Source organism: Homarus americanus, unplaced genomic scaffold (assembly GCF_018991925.1).
Source record: "Homarus americanus isolate GMGI-L3 unplaced genomic scaffold, GMGI_Hamer_2.0 scaffold38595, whole genome shotgun sequence".
Classification (NCBI taxonomy): Eukaryota; Metazoa; Arthropoda; class Malacostraca; order Decapoda; family Nephropidae; genus Homarus; species Homarus americanus.
The window spans coordinates 293-14,241 of NW_024726583.1; the positions used below are offsets into that span (position 1 = coordinate 293).

Here is a 13,949-nt window from a genome sequence, read left to right on the forward strand (position 1 = left end):
CATCCCCATAGCAAATGGGGTTAAGATAGCTTGTCATTCTCCATTATGAGAATATTTTAAACAAGATGATGAAACTTCCATTCCTCATCTATTCCTTTACAAACAATCAACCTGAGGACACCTTTCTGGGATAACGTGTCTGTGAAAGGTTTTTATTAGTGTTCTGTTCCTCAGATATTACTGGAGCCAATTCTAGTAATATCTGAACATTGATACTTACCATAACTTTAGAAGGAAAAAAAAATTAAAAAAATGTTAACAATTATCCTACTTCTATACCTTACGAACAACTTATTGGCTCTGCTGATAAAACAATGATAATATAACAGTAGTCTGCATTGATAATTCATGTCTTAGCTTTAATTAACTTTACAATTTTAATAATTCTATTATGTATATTTTTTATTATATATATCATAACTATACAAATAAGTATCGAAAATAACTCTTGGATGACATAACACATCCACATACAATAAACAAGGCTAAAGCAGCCTCAGCCTTTAGGTGAGAAAAGGTACGGACATCACCCGTATTGGGCAAGCGTGCCACCAGCCCCATTCTGTACAATAACACCAAATAAATGTATAAAGTATATTTACTCTGGGGATATTCCAAAACATATGGATATCTACAAAGAAATAGGAAACTTGCACCAGCATTCTTGGATAACTGGCCAACACTGTCACTCATGCTTCTCCTCAGGTAGACTAATACACAGCATTTGAGACACATAAAAGGCCTTATCTGAAAAGTAGAAATAAATATACAATTCAGGGTATCTCAGAAGATGTGGCTTGCTTAAGAAACTTTAAGTCCAATTTATCATCTCAGAAACTTTTCACATCCCTACTCCATTTTTCCAGCAAAGAACCCTTAAAAATTTAACAATACAGTGTAGTAATATTCAATAATTCACTGTTTTAACTCTAGAAATTTAACAAAATCTCAATTTCTAAATCAATTTGTACCTGTCACTCTTCTAAGAACACATGGAGAGAATCTTTGTAAATATATCTCAATTGCCAAACATCATTGCTTAAAGAGCATCTAATAATACTCCAGTGATATCTCATTCCTTATTTATCTATTCTTAGCTTCTTTAATTCTCATATCCGCACTTCATCAATCTTCATAGTTACCCATATAACTACCCTTGCCTTATCAATCCCCGTGCTTATACTGTAATATATATTAATCTATACTTAATATATATAATATATATATATATATATATATATATATATATATATATATATATATATATATATATATATATATATATATATATATATATATATATATATATATATATATATATATATATATATATATACTTTTTACATCACCAATAATTATAAATCTACCTTTTACTTCATCATACTTACCCATAAGTCTTATAAACCACTTTGATTTTTCTTCTCGATGAATGGCAAAGTAATAGACAGGGACCCCAATGGAGATTATCCCAATGGCAACCCCTAACTCAATGGGTCTCTGCACGATTGGAAGAACCACAAGGAAGAGACAGATGACAAAGAAGAGAATAGGGAATCCAATCCAAACCTGAGGAAGGAAAAAAGTACAAGTGAGAACCTTTCTAATATAATTTTTACACATCTTTTTTTCAGGGACACTGAGGTAAGTTTAAAGTTTTCATAACTGCAACATACTGTACTTATAATCAATGGTTCCAATTGTACAGTCATCCCTAAGCTAAGGCTGATGACTTCCTTAACCATTCTAATTGTTCCAGTTTTCTCTGTTACACAACACCATTCACAAGTTTCAATTCCTGTGCTAGAAAACAACTACCCATACTAAAAATTCTCCATCTTAGCCTTACCTTTATAGGTCTTTGCCGATTGGGTTCTTTGTACCGTAGCCAGAGCAGTGCTGCAATGGACATAAGGATGAACAGCGACTCAGTGAATGATATGTAGTTAATAAGTGCCTGCATGTCCGACGTTATGAGCATGAACGCTGTCATGAAACCCTGGAAAAGAGAGTAATGAATATATCAACTGAAAAAGTGAACTTAAAAGCACTTAAAAAATTACAAATACATTGATGAATAAAACAAAATAAATACCCAAGGAATCACTTTTTAGCTTTGAAAATAAATAAGGTAAGGTGAAGCTCCCTCACTTACTATAGTCGAAAATGACTGGAGGAAGTTTAGGTAATTGCTGCCTTTATTGACCACAGGACAACCTTCTCTTCATGTGATAAGAAAGATGTATGCATCTAATAAAAGAAGAGTGATGCTGTATGGCAGTAGAAAATAGGCCGTTAAAGAATATGATACATATAGACTTGAGTGAGCCAAAGTGAGAATGGTGAGGTGGATGATTAATGTGACACTAAAAGGAGCAAGAAAGACCAAAATAAAAGCTAAATCAAAAGAAAAGAAAGAAGAAATACAAAAGAAGGCCAATTGAGAAAAAAAGGAGATTAAGAAAAAAAAAAAGGAAGTGGGAGACAGACACAGAGACTCACTGATAACTAATACCCCCATTTATTTACTATCTTAGTTCAATTGCATAAGCCATTACCAACCAGGAAGACTAAAGATGGCACTGGTGTGTAGTTTTTTATATTGATGAGGGCAAGGATCTGGGGCAGGTGGCCTTGTCTAGCACCCACGAAGAACAATCGCGATGAGGCAAAGATTCCACCATTTAAACTACCGAACGTTGAACACGCCACGAAGAAAGGCATCGTCCACGTCATCACACCCAACATACGGTTACCAAATGACTGGAAAGAAGAATCTTGTTTGGCACATCTTGCTGTATTCATCAATAGACTTTAGAAGATTTGTAATACAGTATATGACTATTATCTATAGAATACAAAATACAATATGTTATGTGATCTTTGGAAATAAAAGTTTCTGTAGTCAGGGACCTACTTGTTTCCACACATTCACGTTCTTTTTGCCAAACACATAAATTTTACCAATTTTACTTATGCTAGTTACACAAAATAAGTATATAGTCTCTCTAAAGCTGAACTCAAGAATTTTGTAAACAGGTATTTCATAACATCTATAAACAATATTAATGTTCTTCTCTCCCATAATAGTAAGATATATTTTGTTGTGTTTAAGGCAAAATGTGAGTTACACCTTTCCATCACTATCATTCTCAAGCATCTCTTTACTCTCTCAGCAAGAGAAAATACCTTAAATAAAGAGAAAAACTTAAAGTATAAAAATTGACTAAAGAAGACAGGTAGACTCACCACTGCCACAGCACTTGATGCCAACATCTCTGAAGGAGTAAGAACAGCAAAATATGCCACATTTGCCAAGAAGTAGATGATGGTGACTAGTGGCATGGAGATCATTATGGCCTTCGGTAAGTTTCTGTGAAGACCACATACTGTACATTAATACTCTTGAGGACTAGGAGTACGGTACAGTACAGTATACTGTACTGTATATTTTTGTTGTACACTGTTGTTGATGCTTAATCATTTGCCTGTTCTGGTTATTACAAAAATAAATCTACTTCCCTTTAGGACATCATAAATTTAGAATAAAATTAACATAAAAACATTTAATTTTATAGCCAAAACAATCACACACAGAATGATAAAAAATGAACAAGAAGTTAAGTTGAAAAAGAAATAAATGCTTGACATCAACTTATGACAAAAAGAAAACCAAGATTAGAGAAGAGAAATTTGAACCATAAGTGAGAAGAAACATCTCCGGAAGGGCTGGGTAGGGGGTGGGATGCGTGGAGTTGCGTAAGAATGGGCATATCCCTCTTGACAGCCTGGTCCCAGCCCCCACTGACCGCCGGGCTACAGCCTGACGCTCACTTCTACTTATGCCAGATTGGTTAATGCTACACTACTGGACACATGCCATACCAGCAGGCAATCAAATATGGGAAGCAATGACAGAAGCAATTGTCCCACTGCAATGTGTTGTTGAGTATGTCTCTTACTGACATGTTTATATTTTGCTATTGTGTCTTTAAAAAGCTGTACTTAATGTGTCAAAACATCCATTCTCTTATTGTAGTGCCTCAATGTAACGAGTCAAAGAAGAAGTGCTGCAACATACAGTACATGACTGGGATCTTTGTCCTGAAGATTTCAAAGAAACTGTACAAATGCAAATCTTAAATCTGAGGCCCTTGCCATGTAATGAGAATGATGATATGAAATCCAAAGTAAAAATGTGCAAGTCAATTGTACAACTGGTAGTTCAGACTGTTTGGTGGCTTCAACAAGTTGGAGTTCAGTTTATTCAAAATCTAAGGAATATTACTTTCCTAAATGGGAGAAGACATAGATACAGTAGTGACCACTTATAAGGGCACCATATATAAGGTTAGGGTTAATGTAATAGAACTTTACCTGTATGGGTTTTTCAGCTCTTCCACAACAAAGTTCAAGTAGTTCCTGAAAAAAAGGAAGTAACTACTGTACTGCACTGTATATTCTAAGTCCCAGAATAAATTCTTACAAGGTAAATTAGAGCTTGAAAAACAATAAACCTGAATTTATAGACATGAGTCAATAGCTTCCTAGTTTACTGATATATACATAATGGGTACTTCACGATACTGTACAGACATGTGCTACAGTATATAAATAGTTCTGTGACTTTTTTCAATTTAAAAAATAAGTGAAAGAAAATCTTAGTTATTAATATACAGTGACCCCTCGTTTAACGAACACCTCGGTTAACGTAATTTCGATTAACGAACTGCCTTCCATAAGGATCTTCAATTCGGTTAACGAAAAAAAATTCGGTTAACAAAGTTCTTACGAACCGACCTCAACATGTTTTCGCTTGCACTGACCAGGCAACCAGCTTTAGTATCAGTCCGCCAATACATTAATCGGTTCTAGGGCTTAAATTCCTTACTATTTTAGTAAATATCAAGAAGTTTATACTATTCAATAATTTTAAAAGTTTAATATTCAATTTTTTAGTCATTTTAACAATTATTGAACATAACTGAAGGTAAAGTGACTAGTTTAATGCGCGGCATCCAGCCTCTTAACACAGCAAACAGGCGTAGTCTCTCTCTGTTTTCACTGGAGGTAACATCTTGCTTGAGACTCTCTTCAACTAAACACTTTTTTTCTGTGTTTCCAAGCAAATTATTGGTCATTTTGAAATATATTTTACATATTGACAATATATAATGCAGTGCAGTGTTGATTTAAAGAAAATAATCTTGAATTACACCAAGAGAGCTAAAATTTTATGGGTGAAATGGCGCCATGGGGTGACTTCTCTTCCACCCCAATGCCTTCTCTTTTTCCTTCTCCTCCACCCCCATTCTAAATCCCATCATCATCATCATCATCCAAGAGCCTTCTACATACACACCTCAAATTAAGTGAACTTTTCTACCATCTTTGTTGAATTTAGGAAATTTTCGGTGAGCTGGAACCAATTACCCAAAAACCCATTGAAACAATGGTTTCGGTTAACGAGCTTTTCGGTTAACGAACGACCTTCTGGAACGGATTGAGTTCGTTAACGGAGGGGTCACTGTACTGTATTGTACTTTAAATAATACAAACATTTTATTAATGAATTATTATCACCTGATGGTCGAAACAATGTTAAATTGTATTAAATATACTGTACTGTAGTAATTTTCATCCAAAGCAAAAACCTAATTTAAAGTTTGATGAAGGTCTTACTACCTTTATTTGTGTACGGTATCTTAATTTGGGAGCACTGTACAATACATCAGACTTCTCAGACACTATAACTGATCTTAAGGAGTCACCCAAGACTGACTACAGTGGTCCCTCGGTTAACGAGCACCTTGGTTAACGAGATTTCGGTTAGCGAGTTACCTTCCATAAGATTCTTAACTTCGGTTAATGAGCAATCCCTCGATTAACGAGTTTCTTACGAGCCGACCTGAACATGTTTTCGCTTGCATTTGGCGGTCCACCAGCTGTAGTATTAGTCCGCCAATACAGTAATCAGTTCTAGGGCTTAAATTCCTTACCATTTTAGCAATTATCAAGAAGTTTATACTATTCAATAATATTAAAAGTTTAATATTAAATTTTTTAGTCATTTTAACAATTATTGAACATAATTGAAGGTAATAAAACTAGTTTTATGCGCGCCATCCAGCCTCTCAACACACCATACAGGCGTCAGTCTTTGTGTCTTTTCAGTGGAGGCAACATCTTGCTTGAGACTCTCTTCAACTAAACGCTTTTTTTCTGTGTTTGCAAGCAAATTATTGGTCATTTTGAAATATATTTTACATATTGACAATATATAATGCAGTGCAGTGTTGATTTAAAGAAAATAATCTTGAATTACACCAAGAGAACTAAAATTTTATGGGTGAAATGGCGCCATGGGGTGACTTCTCTTCCACCCCAATGCCTTCTCTTCTCCCTTCTCCTCCACCCCCATTCTAATTCCCATCATCATCATCATCATCATCCAGGAGCCTGCTACATACACACCTCAAAGTAAGTGTACTTTTCTACCTTTTTTGTTGAATTTAGGCAATTTTCGGTGAGATGGAACCAATTACCCAAAAACCCATTGAAACAATGGTTTCGGTTAACGAGTTTTTCGGTTAACGGGCAACCTTCTAGAACGGATTGTGCTCGTTAACCGAGGGACCACTGTATACTACTACATGTACATACAGAAACAGACACAAATTTCTAAATATAATAAAACAATAGAAAATTCTAGGCATTAACATTTTAAATTATACTTTTATAAGACTTTAGTGTTGAACAAGTATTATGAAAATGTAAAGATCTGTAAAATATTGATCATACTTCACAATACAGAATTCTGGACATGAAAAAGAATACAGGTATGTATAATATACAGTACTGTATGTACATGTTTATTTACTATAATAATATACATTGAATAAATTGATGTCTCAAATGTTTCTTCATTGCCTCTACAGTACTTGAATGGTTATGCAAAAATTATAAATAGAACAATGGTATACAGTAATTACTGTACTTTATTATCTTAACAGTAAAAATCTTTGAGTTTATCAATACAACTCTACTTGTAAAATGTCAAGTTTCTCAACCAACTCCAAACATGACAATTCTCCCAAAAACACTTGAAACATTTGCTTAAAATTCTACAATTCATTATTATATTTGCACTGAGAAGCAAGGATGACTTCAAATAATGAGGTATACTTTGCTAACATATACAAGTACCGGTATGTAAGAAGAAAGGGTGTAGGAAATGTGGAAGGTGAGAAGATGGAGCAGGTCAAGACCAACTTTTTGAGCTATCAATAGAATAAATGGGAGGAATAACATCCCCTTAAATTTCAATAGCCAATGGCAGCCGAAGCCAGCCATTTATACTGTATTGTCAGCCGATCCCCATGGGAGAGTTCCTGGCAGACCACACCAACTCCTACTCCTCCGGGTTGATGACCACTTCCATATGAAATAACCCAATACCTGTACATTATCTGCAACTGAACACCTGTATAAAAATATCCAGTATAGTACCACATCTTACCATCCAGCAAAAGAGAAGAGCCCCTGGTAAAAGGCCGTTGCACAGAATGCGAGGTCCCAATTAGTATTTTCAAAGGGCTTCTGGTAGTTTTCGAGGTTGCCGCTGGCCAAGTGGTAGACTCCGGCCACGATGATGATGAGGAGGGCGAGCACCTTAGCCGCCGTGAACACATCCTGAACTTTGGTTGCCCACTTGACATTCGTGCAGTTCACCCACGTGAGGAAACCTGAAGGTGATAATATCATACAGTTTATTCAGAAAATTTATAAATTTTTCTCAGCAATATCAGTAAGTTAGTTTATTCAGGAATAACGAAACATGTATAATTTTTTTTATTTATAAACTGAATACGGTAAGAGCGAGGTAAAAATTATACTCCCATTGGTAGTTTACAAATAATTCCAGAGGTATAAATTATACTCTTATGGGTCATCAATATTTCCAGTTGTAAACATTACCATGTACAATTATTGGCAACTACAGTATAAAGAATTTCAAGTTTTTTGTGGAACTTCCTTGTCACTGCCGTATTAAATGACAGGTAATTACTTCAACAGGAAGACCTTCACAAGATTCCAGGCAGTGCTTCAACACCACTCATGAGCAGTATTGCCAGTGGAAAAAATCAAAACGTATCCAAAAAGGTACCAAAAAAAAATTAAAACGTATCCATAGGCTTCTAAAAAGTATCCAAAAGTATAAGATTTTTCTTTAATAAAATTACAATTTCTTAGTATCTAAAGCATTTTTGTATACTTACATACAGTATAACCTACAGCTTCACAGCATACGATAAGAATCCCATCGTCTAAACTTCAAGAATTCTATTGTAAGAATACAGTAGATGTGTAATTCTCTGTGTCGTTTTGTATTTCACATTTCTTGGTTGACCACAAGATCATGTAAGGTGATTTAATAGTAAACCACAAAACAGATGGTTAAATAGTACATTTTATCACTCTAGTAATTTTATTAATTATAAATTGTATCATGATGAACACACCACTGTCCACATTGAGTTTATATACAGTAGTAGTGTACAGACTGAAAATCTTTATATATTTCTAGTATGACAACAAAGTTAAACAGAAATATAATGGTGTCATCAATAATTTCACTGATTATAAAATTTTATAATAATAAATTTGGGGTTTAAACCCTATTACGACTATAAAATTTTTTAGGCTTTCCTAACATACAGTTTATAAATGAAATTGACATAATAGAAAAAGTACTGAAAATGTTCATTGATTTCGAAAAGTTTCACAGATTTCAAATTTACAATAATGAATTGATATATATATACTGTATATATATATATATATATATATATATATATATATATATATATATATATATATATATATATATATATATATATATATATATATATATATATATATATATATATATATATATATATACTGAAATAATAGATATGATTTTCATTTAATATTTTTTCTTTTTTTTTCATTCAGGGCATGTAATTTCACGTGGTCTACGAGTCAAAATAAGCTTACTAGTCTAGATGATTTTGAATTCCGGAATCCGTTAATGCCATTTCAACTTGTGTTTTAACGACACCCACATTATATTTCATCCAACAATTTAAAAACTTTAGCTGTATCCGCTTGTACTACATAGCTTTCCCCTTTTTAAGTCAGTTTAGTAGCGACATGATACTGTAGTGGATTTCTCCCCTACAAACGCTGTTTGTCGCTGCGTAGCCGACCCCACGAATTCCCCAGTGTATGCCTCGTGGTCTAGGTCAACCAGCGCCACCATACATCACGGAGGTCAACTACTAAGCCACGCCAACCCCCGCTATTTAAGACCTGACCTCGTGGTGATCTCTCTCTTTCTACCTACACCAACCAGCCAGCAACACCTCCTCCTCCTCCGCCTGCCTGGCGGTCCTCGCTCCCGCCGGAGAGCATGGCGACCCACAAACTGGTCCTCCTCTGAGCATCCACACCAACCAGCTCTCTCTTCTTCTAGCTACAGCCGCAGCAAGCAACACCACCTCCTCCGCCGCTGCCTGGCGGCCCTCGCTTCCGCCGGCGAGCATGGCGACCCACAAGCTGTCCTCCTCTGAGCACCCTCACCCCCACAAATGGTGACCCTGGAGTGACCACTCACACAGGATGGAGGAGAAACTGATCACTCTCCCAGTCTTCAAGCAACATGGAAGACTGGCTTATCCACCCAGAAGCAGCTCTCATCTGCTATACAGCTACTGTCTCTAAACTGCAGGTTAGACACCCTAGAGCAGCTCTGCTACTCTAAGCAGACAGCCGCTCCTATTCCTGCACCAAGCACCACGTCCTACCGACCCCAACACACCCGTCCTGCCTCAGACACTGCCCCCGGCCCAGCAGTACCCCCTGCCAAACCTCCTGATGCAGCCCCTGCTCCCGACGCAGCCCATGCGCCTGAGTGCGGACCCACACACCCCTCTTTTCTCCCTCAGGTACTCCCTGCTAATGTCCTGCACCCTGCTGCTGTCGTGGACCCAGCTGCTTTCACGAGCCCTCATCCGCTTCTGCTGACACAGCCCCTGCTCCTGACCCAGGCCCACACGCCCCAGCAGGCGCACCTGACGACTCTGTACCTGCCGTGAGGGAAGCACAACATTCATCGCCTCCACACACCCTTTTTCTCCCTCTCTACTCCCACAGATATTGTGTATCTAGACAGTTGTCTCCAGCGACCGGCTCATCCACGCCATCACCGTTGTCTCACATGAGGCATGCACCGCCCGTTCTGCCTCACATGTGCTATGCAACCCTGCAGACAACAAGTCTCCTACACCGCCTGGAGGGAAGGAGGGAGTATTGCAGTGGATTTCTCCCCTACAAACGCTGTTTGTCGCTGCGTAGCCGACCCCACGAATTCCCCAGTGTATGCCTCGTGGTCTAGGTCAACCAGCGCCACCATACATCACGGAGGTCAACTACTAAGCCACGCCAACCCCCGCTATTTAAGACCTGACCTCGTGGTGATCTCTCTCTTTCTACCTACACCAACCAGCCAGCAACACCTCCTCCTCCTCCGCCTGCCTGGCGGTCCTCGCTCCCGCCGGAGAGCATGGCGACCCACAAACTGGTCCTCCTCTGAGCATCCTCACCAACCAGCTCTCTCTCACCAACGTTTGTAACCATGGTGCCTTCCCAGCACCAAGCTGCATTGTACATCCAATACAACATGTATACAGAGAGCACATTGTGAGTTTCCTTTCTCCATCCCATCCTGAGTGAACACCAAACGTCCCATACCCCACAATACAATGTATCACAAACTCAAAATACAATCCTAACAGCACTCAGTCACTAAAGAGTGACTTCCGGAACTATGAAACAAACGGTTGAAACCTACAGAATGTGATAGTTTAGCGGCCTCAGCCCTGTGGGGATGGTGCCGGTATGGAGTAATGGGGGTAACGTGTTGGTTGAACTGGGCACCCTTTTAAAAGGATTCCATCTCTAAATTTCCCTACCTCGATATGCCATACTGTATTATACTTATTGTTTCTTTTACATAACCATGACACAGGAGGAAATAGAAAAAAAACGCATTTTCTAATCAAGGCCCACCAATGTAGTTCATTGCTGTGGAGGTTCCAACTACAACAATGGGGTAACTTCTGTTGGCAGAAGATAACAAACAAACGTCACCCGTGTGCTGAAAGGCCAGCACAAAGTCGATATCCCCTTTCGGTTCGTCATTCTTGCTTATATGCATGTCTGAGATAGGTAATGTTTTAAACTTCAGTATCATAATGGGTCAAAATCATCTGGAAAAAATATTAGTAATAAAGAATATGAAACAGGAATAATTTATGGAAAATACAAATACAACAACAATATAACGTATCCAATTTCCTAAAAAAAAAAGTAAAATAGTTTCCAATGTTTGATAATTTCTGCCAGTTCGTATCATTTTGGTCAGCGTCGTAAAAACGTAATAACCTGTCAAAAGTATCCAAATGATACTTTCGTATCCGTTTTGTCAACACTGCTCGGAGAGAGAGAGAGAGAGAGAGAGAGAGAGGAGAGAGAGAGAGTCGCATGACCCTTTTCTTTTTCTGTTAACAAGGGAGCAATAAACTGAACCCAAGTTATTAAAATTGCTTTACTGCCCTCAAGTTCCACTTTTCGCTTATGCCTTATCAGATAAGCTTTTTGTTTGATATAACTCACTATTTTCAAGTTTCTATTCCCTGTGTTTTTTTTTTGTTTTTTTACGGGGATTAGCCACCTGGGCACAGGTCACTGACCCACATCAGCCTAGGGGGCGAAAATATAATAATAATAATGTTAATAATAATAATAATAATAATAATAATAATAATAATAATAATAATAATAATAATAATAATAATAATAATAATAATAATAATAATAATAATAATAATAATAATGTATGTTGTGTTTTCAATAGTAAGAGAAACAATTGAGACCCTGCAATTGTGTGTGAATGAAGCAGAAAGTCAGATCAGCAACCTGGGACTTGGTCACTTTCGGATGCCATATGGCAGCAGGGTCTACCATTAGACAACACATTATGCTTCCAATATCTTCCCGGGCGGTAGTACCTCTCTGTTTGGTAGCTGCCTACTACCTATGAAATATACGAAGTTATATGTTGTGTGAAGAATTAATGAGAGCTATTCAAGTTTACCTGATATCAAAATATTCATATCTTGTCAGTCAACTACCCTCCACTGTTTGTCTTTCCCTCAAGTCGTTTTAAATCCTGAGATTCAAATACCAAGTAATAATGGGCTAAAACCAATGGATTCTGTAATTTAATGTGGCCTTTGTCAAATAATATTCGAGATATTTCTGAACTTTATTGAAGATACAGAAATCCTCAATAGTCTCGAAGTTCATGTGTTTTTGGGTCAAGAGAAAATACGTAGCTTATTTCTGGGTTAAGAGGCACTTCAATTTATGTCAAATACTATCTATGTGTTATCTGCATCAGCGGTACTGAGAGGGCAGTACACGTGCTTCTCTTATTGGAATTTACGCACTTACTAGCACACATATATTTACTTAATAACGCACTTACAAATTTATTTATTTTCTTGTGCATTGTAAGGACGATGTTGTCAAAGCTATATCTCTCTTTGCTCTACAATAATCGGGACGGAACGAAATCGGCAGTAAATAGCGCTACTCCAGGTGATTGTGTACTGTACAAGTGTACATCTTGATCTGCCTGGTGTGGTGTCTGTATGAATGAAAGTTTACTCTCTGCGAGAGATTTAATTTGGCTCCAAAAAGCGACTTCTGAAACCACTCTATATGGTGCATAGGATATAGGTCATTGATAAATATGTTATATAGAATTCACCCGACAGTTGTACAGTAATTCTCAAAGCAAAAACGAAAAATGGCCTGATCAAGATGATTAGAGAACTATGAATATATGACGTAAATAATAATAATAATAATAATAATAATAATAATAATAATAATAATAATAATAATAATAATAATAATAATAATAATAATAATAATAATAATAATATTGTCCTTTCAGGAATAGTTTCTTATACGTCATATAAATGTAAATGGTACGGATTATTATGACAGCAACATAATTCGTTTTAAAATCGAATATTGTATAAACTCGACACCGTCCAGAAATAAAATAAATAACATGAATAAGGAGCCCAAGCTGCAGTACTTACAGATGACGACAGCAGCGATGAGCCTCACGGGTATGTCTGGAGGTGCCTCGCAGTGGGAAGAGGGGTGGAGGATGTAGTTGGCGAAGGTGAGAGCGATGACGGTGTTACCCGTAGGCATGATGATCACCAGCGCCACCCACAAGTACAGGAAGGCTGGCAAGGGACCAAACGCCTCGTGGATGTGCAGTCCCCGCCACTTTTAAATCATCGTTCCTGGGGGAGACAACGGTAGTGGTTGTTAATTATGGATATTTCGATATTTCAAAGAAGTTTCATTTTTGAAAGGACACAAGTTTCAACATCAAAGTTTCACACAGGATCAATCTCATCAACAAAAACCTCAAAGCACACAAAATCTCACCAGAAAAAAAAACATAATAATGGAAAAAATCGACTTGTTCTAGTTAGTTCAGGCTGTTGAGTGCCATTTTTTTTCACTACAACCTCTGAAAGTTTGACAGTTCTGATGGTCAAGGTAGAGTCACTAGTTGTTATCACAGTAGTATGTGACGGTACTGTCAAGCCACGTAGCCATTCACTTATCTCTTAATCATTCTGTTCATTAGTCAACTGAGGACGACTACAGCTTAGGTGAGCGTCCTAAAGAGTTGAAGCTTAAACGAAACCATCGTCGTCAAAAGCGGTTATTATTTTATCCATTGATTACAGAAATTAACTCTGATTCCGATACTTTACTTCTGGGTAAATATTATCTTATCTGAATTTTGGAAACTC

General features: G+C 37.1%; 1 protein-coding gene across 1 annotated transcript in view; it reads right to left on the reverse strand.

Annotated features, from left to right (window-relative positions):
- Positions 1–332: 332 nt before the first annotated feature.
- Positions 333–13,949, reverse strand: part of LOC121865652 (large neutral amino acids transporter small subunit 2-like) — a 43,059-nt gene continuing 29,442 nt past the window's right edge. Inside the window, 8 exon segments of the mRNA XM_042365179.1 lie at positions 333–747; positions 1,389–1,566; positions 1,847–1,996; positions 2,560–2,760; positions 3,247–3,370; positions 4,375–4,419; positions 7,517–7,742; positions 13,215–13,427. Of these exon segments, the coding sequence (XP_042221113.1) occupies positions 686–747; positions 1,389–1,566; positions 1,847–1,996; positions 2,560–2,760; positions 3,247–3,370; positions 4,375–4,419; positions 7,517–7,742; positions 13,215–13,427 (1,199 nt within the window). The 3' untranslated portion in view covers positions 333–685.